We start from the raw sequence: 12,238 nt of genomic DNA, 5'->3' as shown, positions 1-12,238 counted from the left end.
TTTAATTCTTCTTTAAGACTGCCCTTTTGGGTTTGGGGTTTTTCTTCCCCCTGCAGAAGTGTGGACAGTAAATACAGAATTCACTCAAGGACATGACACTGATTCAGCTGAAAAGAACAATCCAGAGGAGCTCGTCACTGAGATCCAGAGACTAACCCTCAGAGGAAGGGGTCACAAAATTAAATTCTTCTGTGAAGCTTATTTCTGTCTTGTGTCTCCTGTTTCCCTTTCTATAGGTAAACAATATACTTCATATGAGACTATGAAGTATGTATGTAGCACTGTAGTAGAATACTTGTGCTGAAGGATAAAACATTAGATTATACTAATCATCTGCTCACCCTCAAATTATTGTTTTCCATCTGGAAGAATAGTTGCCTGTTAGCTGACACTGTAGAAGTATGCCATCAGACAGAGATGTTTTAATAGGAAAAGAAAAAAAAAGCAGAAAGGAAAGAAAAAACACAACTTTAGCTTTTCAGTTATTGAAACACTAACCACACAGCATCTGAAATTTTCCCCAATTCCCTGGCAGTCCGTGCTGACATTTGGGATGCCCATTGTGCTGAACAGATGTGTCCTTCTTTTGTATTCTGCTAGAAGGTTTGCAAGATCTGTTCACGTTCAGGTTCATGGTAACTTCCTTTGGATTCTGAGCATCTGCCTTGATTTCATGTTCCCAGGAGGAAGCAAGATGCAGAGTATCCCGGTCAGAGGTGCAAACTCTGAGGGGATGCTGCATCTTGATAATCAAGGCAGGAGACTGGGAACTGAAATCTCTAGTGACTTCTGCCATTGCCTGTGCCCGGCCAGTCACCCAGGTGCAGGCATGGCCACTGCTCTCATGGTGCCTTCTGCTACCGGGAGCAACTGCGGGAAAGCAGCCTGGAAAATCACATCAAGTTTGTAATTAAAAATAAGACTATTCCAGCTTCTTCCTGGGCCATCCCTTCTCCTTTATACAGTACTTACCAGCTGTGCTAAAGATTGTTTTCAAATACTTGTGATACTGAATGTGTGACAGACAGATGGTCCCAATGTTTAATTTCCTTTCAAATCTACCCCACCCACCCCACCCGGCTCCCCTACATCTTCATGCTGTATCCATAGCACTGGCATTGTAGGTTTTTCAGCACATGGATAGAATGAAGATGTACTTTACAAATCAAAGTACGTGGACGCATCCAACATGAACACTTCCTTGCCTGCCTTCTCATTTGCATTACCCCCTCAGCCTTAAAAATGCAGTCTCCCTTTTTAAAATGTTTTTCTGTCATACAGCTCCAGACCCTGCTTTGGAAAATCATGCAGTTAAACATGAACTAGACAAATATGCATGGGAACATTTGATAGTGTTTATGAACCAGCTGTCGCTTCTGATGTATTTGGGTACAGGTCAAGGGATTCCCAAGCTTTAATGAAGTTGCATTCTCGAGAACTGTTTCATTTACATAAAAGATATTTGAACCTAAAGACCACAAAAATACCTCAACGGGCAAAAAATAGTCTTAGAAACTTCACAGAGGGCTTCCCCTCACCCCCACCTCCTGTTGCTCTGACCACGGTGGGGGTTGTGGGCATGGTGCACGCTGCACCCCAAAGCCAGAAAGATACCCCAGGACCAGCTCTGGTAATATTCACTTTCAGTCGCTGAAGGTTACTCGGCCCCACGGAGGTTTGTGAGGACAGGCAGGAGCCCCAGCACTCCTCCCCAGCGCAGCCAGAGCCACAAGAGGGCAGGAGAAGGTTGGTCACGATCAAGTCTGTTTGCACAGCGTGTAGGTAACAGGCAGCAGCTGTAAAACGCAACTCTTGGCATGCTTCAGGGAGCCAGGGAGACACTTCCAATTTCTCTCATTTTTTCCTTGTCTCTCTATGTTTTGGGGACCCTTTTAGCATTATTCTTTGCACACGTGTGATCACAAGATGGGTATGGTCCAACACGAAGTGCTGGTTCTGGGTGAGATGCACCAAGACCTGCTTCTCATCCTAATGCTATGAAAAGAGTTTCAACCATTTCCTGCAACAGCAAAATCTAATAGCCTCGTCAAAAAGACAGTGAAACCAGCACTGACACTCAAAGCAAGTGTTCAGCTGCTCATTTGAGATTTATTTCAAAAGAGACCGTGATACAAGTGCATCAACAGTCACGCAGCTCTGCCCAGTAGAAAGCCACTATCGCCTGACCTTTCTTACGTTGAAACCACTCCTTACCCTGAGTTCGCCCTTGAAACCTGCTCTGGAACTGCTGTACTTTGGGCAAACCTATGCACATGCTCTCAGTTCATCTGAGTTCTGCATGGAAGGAGCCATGACCACCAGGAAGACAAGCAGAGAACTTGCACAGCATCTCATACACCTTCCCCTGGGTGCTCGGGTAGCCCAGTGCTCTCCGCCTGCCTCTCTGCCCGCTTGCACAGATGACTAATCAGTGCCCAAACTCCTTCCCCAACTTGCCATGGCATTAACTATCAAATTGCTTTAATACTTTCTAGTTACAGACCTCAGCTTTACACAAAAGCTACTTATCTAATCTTTAATCAGTGTCCAACATAGGCTACCTTTTTTTTATTTTTCCCTTTCCTTTCATATCTGGCTATGACAGATAACGGAATTTGATTGCAAACATTTAAGATGTAATTACTTAAGCCCCATTCCCATGCTAGAGGGAGGCACTGTATTCAGGCATAAGAAAACACTGAAACAGAGATTACGACAAAAAGGTCCTTGGAGTCAGGGCTATGAGCCAGCTGCTGTGCCTCCCGGTGCAGTGATTTAAAGGAGCAACTTAAATCTAATCTCACTTTCATTTGAGCTATTACTTATATTCCATACAAAGCTGGGAAAGACTGACTGGAAAATATTTTTAGGTCTAAATAGCATCTATAGGTTGAAGGCAAACATATCAACAAACAAAAAGGGCATGTTGAAATTCTGCTGTTAAAATACTGTAAGAAGATTGTAATCCTTCTACCACTTTCCAATTTTCTCTGCTCATTATGTCTTGGGTAGATTAAGCATGACTGTACAGTATCTGGCACTGAAGTTTTCCAGTTTCAGCAGCTTTTCAAATATGCATTAGCTAAGCAAAAATGTTTTCCCAAGGACTCATGAAAATCTGAAAGACAGGAGCAGCCAAGATTACAACATGTGGTCTGCAAACTTTCCAGGTGAAAAGTTCTAAATTGCACTGATCAATGCACAGAGGGGATTAAAAAACCTGTCACAAGGAGGGTAATCACTGAGCAAGCATGAACACAGCAGTCAATAACAAGAGCAAACCCTGTGTATTTTTTTGGTATAACTGTACTCAGTGTGATATATCATAAAAGCAGGATCCTGCAGGGTTTTAATCAAAATCATCCAAAACGGTAGGTGTAATGATTTAGGGAATCTGTCAATTTCTGTAATCTGTTCACCTTGGGGATTCATGTGTTTATATGTACTTATCAGACTGTGACTCCATTCTGAGCGTCAAGTTTTGTGTATCTGTCGTCTTTTTGCCTGAGTGTTGAATTCCCAGCAATATTAGTAAGAAAGAGATCAAAGAGATGGGGCTGGAATGGTTCTCAGGAGGTCACCAGGCCCATCTCCCTTCCTAGAGCAGGGCTAACTGTGCCAACACACTACTGAGGGTTATAGCATCACCCATCCTTCAAGGACCCCAGTGATGAGGATCATACACCTCTCCTACAGAATCTGATCCATCATTCGCACACCGAGTTTTTCCAAGGACCTACCCAAACCTGCCCTGCTGCAACAGCAGCCAACTATGCCCTGTTGTATCCAGGAGGGACCTGGAGAACATGCTCCCGTGTCCTCCTTGTGTCTCATCTTCATACTTGAAAACTGCTGACATGTTTTCCATGGACCTCTCCAGATTAAACAACTAAGGCTTCTCAAGTACTCCCCTACTGACAGTGTTTTCTAGGTCTTACATTTGCATTGTTTTCTTCTAGACCTTCCACAGCTAACTTGCATCTTTTTGGAAGTGCAGTGCCTCACGTGAAGGTGGTTTATCACCTGAGGCTTTACTCATGCTCTGTAGTTATGTATGATTACTACATCTGCCTAACACACAACACTTCTGCTATAACCCAAGATGATCATCTTTATTTTCCCCTCTCAAAAACATAGCACCGTAGATTCAAGCAATTTTGCCAGGACGCTTCCCAGCAAAGCAACTATGTTCCTCATTTTCCACCCCAAACCAGTGCAGCTGATTATTCCCCAGCACTTGTCTCTTCTGAACCTCATCCCATCTTTCTTACAGACCATTTCCCCAGTCTATAAAGGCCCTTCAGCAGCCCGACACTTGTGCTTAGCAATCTCTCATTCCCCTCCAGCCTGAAGGCCAGTGCTCTATTCACACAGGAATCCCATTGGACAGGGAGATGACTATCCCCACCCAAGGCAAGCCAGTCTGCTATCAAATCTGAACTCCTGAGAAAAAGTAATTCAGTAAAAAGCCTTCCAAGACAAGGTCTCAGATTGTTTGATGTGGCAGATCGGTGATCACTGATGAGGGGGGCTGGCGATACCCACCAAAGGGCTGTCTTTACACGTGATGACGTGTGGGCAGGAAGGGGGCAGGCTGCGCTGCGGGATGTCCAGTCACTTAGAGGAGGAGTTGGGTCCATGCACAAATGACATCCCAAAGCAAAGAGGGGGAGAAACATCACCCTCTGCTGTGGTGCTCTTGCTTTACAAACTCTAAGGCTTAGTGACACACCTGGACACAGCCTTTGGCTCCGGCTCCAACACCTTACTCAGACTCAGTTTTCATCAGGAATCATCAGCATTCACCGGCATAGTGCGCAGCAGGCTGCAAGCTGCGAAGCTTGGGGCTGCTGCCTTAAGTTACAGTAACAAAGCGTGAGTCAGAAGCTGGCGTGCGAGGGAGTCTGAAACTCCATCACGGGTAGGTAGACTGGGACAAAACAACCATCAGTGTAATTCCCAGAGTTCAATTTTTTTTATTTATTATTATAATGATTTAGCAGCAAAGCCTTAGCTCATTTAGGGAGAGAACTAAACCGAGAGACCGAGAACAAAAATTAACTAATGAGAGCGCAGTAAGAGACCCGCTGCCTTTGGCCATGTACAGCAAGCCCTTCTGACTGAGAACTCATTGAAAATGGTATAATAGAGGCCTGTAGCAAGGCCAAATCAATGGCAGAGCAGCTCTTTCTCAAGCCCTTTGACCATACTGGCAAAGAAACGTGATTAAGATTCACATCAAGAAGCACAGTTTCCACTGCATAAAGACAACCATGGGAAAGCCGTCTCTGAATTAGTGTCGATGGATACCCTCGAAATAATGCAGATGGTTATTTCCGACCTAGATTCAAGCATGTGTCTTCCAACCTCACAATTTTAAGCTAAAAAGGCCAGGAATTCGTTCGCTAGAGCAGGAACAGAAGTTGTGCTGAAATTAAGCGTCTCCATCACATGTGCAACCCTTCAAAAGCCTCAAACTAGTGGTGCAGAACTGCCACAATGGCACATCCAACTCAGGGCAACAATTTCATTTTTTTTCAGCCTGGAGGACCAGCTGCAAATCTGAGTGCTTCTGCCAAGCCCTCAGGTCTGCACACTGAGAAATTTCAGGAGATTGAACTCTTGGCTTTTTCAGCACTCCTGCCTCTGGATCTGGGCCAAATGGCCACATCCATAATCCTTCTGGCCATCACCCTCAGCCAGAACTCGAAATGGAGAAGAAAGAAGTTAAGCTGAGCACATCAGCCCACTGAAGAAGAATCTGCTTCTCAAACCACAACATTTCAAGTATGATATATAGCTGTGTACCAGCTATACCTGTTCCTGGCTGACTCAGCAGTTCCCACCAGTCTTGAAGCAGTCATAATAAAAAACCACAGGTACCTGGTGGCTAGCAGGGGGTAGGTATGCAGAGGGCTGAACCAAGCCTCCTTCATCCGTGGCATGCTCTCATAAATCAAGAGGTCTTTCTCTGTCAAGACCACTAACACTGGCTTCCAGTGCTTCTCGTTGTCTCCTGGCACCTGAAAAAGAGCAAAGTCTCAGTGAAACAAGAGAAGACAAAGCTACCATCATGTAAAGCCTGACGATACGAACATGTTGAGTCCTGGGTGAGATAATGAACAAAAAAGAGTTTTATGTCTTTGGCTTTTTGGTATCTCCCACCCGAATTTATAACCAGCTGCAGAAGAGAAGGAGTGAAGTGCAGTGACATATGCTGTTCTCATTAGCACTGCCATTTCCAGCTCTCTTTATAGGCTACTCCACAAATGCAGTAGCGGAAGAACACCGAGACAGGGATGGCTGTTATTTAGCTGAGGTATTCATGAAAAAACTTTAAATGCGTATTTATAATGTGTACCAATTCATGTGTAGCTGGCTCATTCACTTGAGTGCTGGACACTGCTGGTCTTGTTTCTATTTTCGTGAGCAAAAAAAGCTGCAACATCATCACTATTAAAGAAGAGTGTCAGGTAGTAAAAAATAGTGGGCTGGGACCAGATGCTTTTTTCCGCAGCAGTTCACTTTTTCACTGCTTCTCCTTCGTTCATACCATTCTTCCAGTTTTACAAGTGCCAATTTATAAAGAAATCCAACTTAAACATGGGATTGATCTGAAGCATTGACTCAGTGATGGACCTGTGTCTGCATTTCAAACCCATATGTAGAAGATGCCTGAAGACTGGGTCATCGGAGCCCTGTACTGGCTGCAGAATCCAGATGTGGAATCATGTTTTGCACGTTAGACAGGTGGTAGTCCACATGGCTACACAATTACTGTTAGGGGGACCAAGTACAGATCCTGGGTTTTACTTATTCTACACTGGTAGCATAGAAGTATCTTTAAATAGATGGGAATATGAAAGGGTCTTAGTTTTGAGAATGATGCTCTTCTCTTTCACAGGCAGATGCATCGTTTTCCTTTTGATGCCCATCAAGAAAAAGAAGCCCCATTACGCAGTAACACTTGCAGCAACGCTTTTAAACCACCCAGATATCTTACTGGGTACTAAAGGGAACAAAACAAATTCTGTGATTCACCAGAGAATCCGGTTGTCTACATGACTCCTCCATTAAAACCTTCTCTGGGAAAGAGCAGCAGTTGTCTACTCTGTTTTACGGTTGATACCGGCTTACTTGCCCCAGGCATGTGTCACTGGGCACATCACTGGGTGGAGAAACATATAAAAGGGATCAATTAAAGGCTGAAAAGGCTGGGAGTGGCACAGACAGGAATGGAAATCCAGATCCTTAAGTACAATGTGCCTCAAGCGATGGATTCAGGTTAGAATCACATTAGAAACACTTGCATTTTATGTGAAGACAGGGTCCCACAAATTTCTATACTTTTAAGAATTTCTATACTTCGAAGATAGCTTCACACCAGAACACCAATGCCCAAAGCAGATCTTCTTAAACTATGATTTTTGGCCTACATAATTTCTAAGAAGTATTTTTCCTTCTGAATTACGCTTTTTCAATAATCACAATCCTGTTTACAGCATTACCTGCTCATTGGTTGTTCGTGTCTATGTGTTAACGAAAGTCATAAATGGTTCATCCTTTTAATTTCTACAGAAGCATCAATTACAATTTTCTTTTAGCTATAGTTTCTTGAAATGCAAACTTTCATTTTCAAATAGGGCTGAAGAGAGAAGCCACATAATTAACACACCTATTGATACACTCCTGAAATAATGCAAAATCCAGAGTTCTTGCAGCCCGTGTACTGTGGAAATATTCACATGAGCAAAAAGCATCCTTAGCTTCTTAATACCAGTTATTAACTACAGTTAACACCACAGTTCCTAGCATGGGAATATAGACATAAATGTTACGGTTAATGCTAACATTTAATAAATGTTGCAGTTAACGCTAACATTTAATTTTTGAGCATCTGACTCTGTTCTTTAACTAGAAAGATTTTATTATATACTTTTGAAGATTTCCAGAAAAGAAAAAAGGAAGATAATATGAAATCTCTCATAGGATGACAAAGGATGTTGAGATCCATAATCTGCAGGAGTAAGCAGGCAGTATACTGGGCTGTTTGTTATTTCTTATTTTTCGACTATGTAACCACAAGCAATCCAAAGACTACTGGAAGCTGCTGACAGCTTTTCTGCAGAACCACCCTGCCAGTGTACTATTTTCAATCACAAGCTTTGCTATTGGGTGGCTGGTCAGGCAACTGTGACTCCAGAAACTTTGGGAAACACTGTTCCCTCTAAAGCAACCACAAGAAAGGGAAGAAAACTCATTTTGCCCGCTTGTCCCACAACTATTTGCTGTAAACGTTAGGAACCAGGATCTCCAGCATGGATCCTGCGGTTACCACCTGCACAGCAAAGCCCATAGATTTGCCCCAGTCCTCCCCAACAGCTGGGTGACTATGGAGATGATGTGGCTTGGTCATAAGGTATTGAAGAGTTTTTCTCAAGAATAAGTGATCTTCTACTACCTCTCCTTGTAGGATGTGTTCCCTGTTTGTAGGGTGTGTACTGGGAAGGGGAGAGAAGAGAATGATGTCTGCCTGTGTCCTGCTAGGAAGCCCTCCCCAATAAGAAGGGCCATGAAATACACACACTTTTAAACACGTTTTTTAAACCTTGCTGGGACCATAGCTGCCTCGCTGCTAAGGAATGCCAGTATAAGCAATACTGCTGCTATTTCAGACCTGAAGAAGGATGTGTGGGCCCAAAAGCTTGTCTGTTTTTTTCCAACAGCTGATCTAATAAAAGATACTGCCTTTCCTTAAAAACCTTGAATTGCATTAGTGTTCCCTGATTTTACTGGGGTTTGCATCAGGCTTTAACAGCTGATGCCGTGCTGTTCAACAGGCAGTTGGCACTTCTGGAAGGTGTCAAAGAGAACACGCTGTCCCATAAACGGCAATAGCAAATTTTACAAAAGAAGAAAGGCTGCAAATATACCATTAGCCTACAGGGCATATTCAGAACAAATCAGCATGGTAAATTAATGCAGAGCAAGCAAGTGGCATACCAAGCATGAGCATAAGAGCAAATTACAAAAGAGAAGCAAAAACCATGTTGCTTACAGGCAGCTAAGTGAAGGGTTTGTTCAGGTTTTAAAGGTTTTAACATCTAACGTATCATAAAGATAACGTGAAAACTTCTGCAAGAGTAAATGTAAGTATCATTTGAGATACGCTGCAGAGGCACCATTTTATACAATGGTTAGGGCCTGCTGCTTAGCCAGAACATTGCAGAATTCTGGCGCTTGCACTACAGTTCCTTCACGTCATCTCCCACTTGCACAGGCACACTTCAAAGTGCATTGATCTGCGTAGCAGACAAAATCACCATCCACTCTAAAAACTTGTCAAACCCAGCCCTTTTTCAAAGTCAAAAATATTAGATCAAATCTAGAAGAACTACAGAAAGAAAAAAATCAGTACTCCTCAAACCTCCTACCACAACAAAATGAATCAGCAAACTTTTTGCTGGCCTTCTGGGCGCTGTTCAGGTAACACCAAGTAACAGGTACGAGTGCCCCCTCTCCACGCTCTGCTCATCTCAGCTGAGGTCACTGATTGTATTCTCAGGTGAAATTCCACTTCAAGTCCACAAAGCTGTAAATGTTTACACCAGAAGCAAACTTCTTTTTTTCTTTCCTAGACACACTGCGCCCCTAGATCAAAGTCTTCAAGTACAAACCTGAAAAGGAAGAACATATTCTAACAAAAAAAACCAACCAAGTGAGGTGAAGCATCCTTTTTGCTGCTCGCAAACCTTTTTTGCTCCTCATATACTAACCCTGTGAAGTGCAAACCCCGCTTTTTCCTGTGTGCATCCCTCTGGTTTACCCTTCCAAATTCAGAAAATATTTCATGTGCAGCAGGGATGAAACTTTTTTTTTTTGGTGTGTGTGTGTGTAACAGTGTGATGGTTGGGCCTGGAATGACACCGGGGGAGACCTGCGTTCATGTCTTACTTGATCACAGGCTTCCTCTACAAAGTCAGCCTGAATGCTCTGCATTTCCATACTGACACCACGGTCTCAGCTGGGGAGGCAAGTGCTGCTGTAACACTCACAGCAGGAACAGACGCAAATGGGAAGGTGGACAAAAAGTGCGCAAGATTGGCTGCTGTATTTCAGCAGCTACACGGAGGTTTGTTCACCAGCCTTCGGCTGACACAAGAACAAAAGTGCTTCAATGCAGAAAGCAGACAGCTCACACAGCGTTAGGACACACCAGACCCCACCATCCCGAGGATGTACCTGAGCTCTGGCTGCTTCTGGATGCCTTTGCATGGTGGGGCAGCGTTGCTCCAGGCTTTGTTTTAGGGCTGGATCTGTGGTCTGAAGGACTGACTCTGCAAATAATGACGTAGCAAGCTCAACACTACCTGTATGACTGCTTCTGCCAGTTTTCTGGCAACTGGTCACGTGCTTAAGGCCACTGCTTGCAATGTACCCTTAAAGAGTAACTCCTCTGATACAGAGCCAACGATATTTCAGAGAGGAGCCAGCGTGTTTTTCCCGCAGGCAATGGAGACCCCTGGCCCCTTTAATGGGTATCACAGCTTCCAAACCTTTCATAGTTTTCACATATAATTAGTTGCCATAAAGACAACGGGCATCTCAATGGAGATACATCCTTTTACAAATGGTTTGGCCCTTTGCTCTTTCATCTTCCAGGTCTCTTTTTCCTAAGGTTTTTATTTGAATTTCAGTTATTCATCTACTTCAGGCTGCCAGGAATGGATGAAAGAACACTTTTAATCTATGAGGCTCACAGATAATTAGAGTCCTCAGTCTACTCTGGAAAGCTGTTTTATATTTTCATTAACTCAAAAGGGACATTTCAATTACATTCCCTGTTTAGTAAACAAATCATATACTGCCAGCAGACCACAGCAGCAAGTATCCAGGCCTTTCAGATAACCACCACAAAGGTAGCAAGTTTATGCTACAGTAACTGGTTTAACTCCCTTTTCCATCACCCTGTCCCAAATCCCAGAGCCACACCACCACCCCACACAGAGAACACAAGGAGAAACCAAGAAAGAATCTTCAGAAACCTTTTTCTTGCTATTTTCCCTCCTCCTTCACTTAAAATCTCTCTGTGCTGACAACTGCCAGCTTCAATACAGGCTGGGGTATGTTCTGCTACGTATTTCTTGCCTTTTTGCTGTCTTTTCATGAGGGGTTACATCCATGTTCAGAATAAATTTTATTCATTTACAGAAACCTACTTGTCAGTTCCTGAAAATAACAGCTGGGACTGAAAAGGATTTTTGCAAGACAAACAGCAGTGATGCAGAAATACATCATGCAAACCCCAGCATATGAAACAATGCTGGTATTTCTGTGAGCTCATTTAACGGGAGACAATTTGCAATGCAGAAGTGGGTGTAAGTGACAGCCGTAGGCAGAGGATATCAACACCTCCCACGCCACACGTGGATGCGATGTGTTTTACTGCTAAACTTTGTAGTTTTAAACAGGAAATAATGTGCACATTGTTTGGGGGGGGTGGGAAGCTAATGAAAATGTATCTGGTTTTGTTCTTCCCTCTCTTTGACCTCAGTGATAGCTCAAAGGTGGCTTGTGCCGTTACCAGATCTGGCTTACAGTCAGTGCACACACAAAAAGCCTGCAAAGGGCACAGTATTGCCTCCTCTGAGCAGGTAGCAGCAAGCGAGTGATGCGCATGCTTGGCCATAGTGCCGCTGCTGTAGAAGCAGCCAAAGCCAGGCAGGTCAGGTGGGAACCACAGCAGGGACCATGCTGATCCAACCCTTGCGCTACCCTGAGCAAAGCCCAGGGATACACTAACAGCTAGTTATGGGCACTGCCAAGTACGGACAGGACATCCATTCTCAAGACAAGTCTGTACTCCTTCTAACTATCCTTTAAAATTACAAGACACAAGCCAACTTTTATCAAAAGTAGGAGTCAACCACGCCAGCATGGCAATATGTTCAGGCCAATGCCCTGACTCTCTGGATTTACAGGATTTTTAAACAGCTCTGGCTCATAACCAAACGCCTCTAAACGTCAAGAGAAGCACCTCAGCCCTCTGTACTCTCACATATGAGAAGAGTAGGTGATCTGAGACCTTTCCTACAGCCAAACAAGTATGCCCAATCCCAGTTCTGTAGTGAAGGTTTGCTCCAGAGCTTGCTGTTTTCTAATAACTCTGCGTTTTTGGACTAGGCCCTTGGGAAACATGCCTGGAGGGCTGCATGTTTCCTATGCTACAGAGAAGATG

The 12,238-nt window shown here is 43.8% G+C and overlaps 1 protein-coding gene across 1 annotated transcript in view; it reads right to left on the bottom strand.

The window, feature by feature from the left end:
• SNTB1 (syntrophin beta 1) overlaps positions 1-12,238 on the bottom strand; it is a 116,159-nt gene that overhangs the window by 7,083 nt on the left and 96,838 nt on the right. Inside the window, exon 4 of the mRNA XM_037381275.1 lies at positions 5,884-6,023. Coding sequence (XP_037237172.1) covers positions 5,884-6,023 — 140 coding nt within the window. The remainder of the gene's footprint in view (positions 1-5,883; positions 6,024-12,238) is intronic.

Source organism: Falco rusticolus, chromosome 3 (genome assembly GCF_015220075.1).
Source record: "Falco rusticolus isolate bFalRus1 chromosome 3, bFalRus1.pri, whole genome shotgun sequence".
In the NCBI taxonomy this organism is placed as follows: Eukaryota; Metazoa; Chordata; class Aves; order Falconiformes; family Falconidae; genus Falco; species Falco rusticolus.
This window is presented reverse-complemented; position numbering and strand designations above follow the sequence as displayed.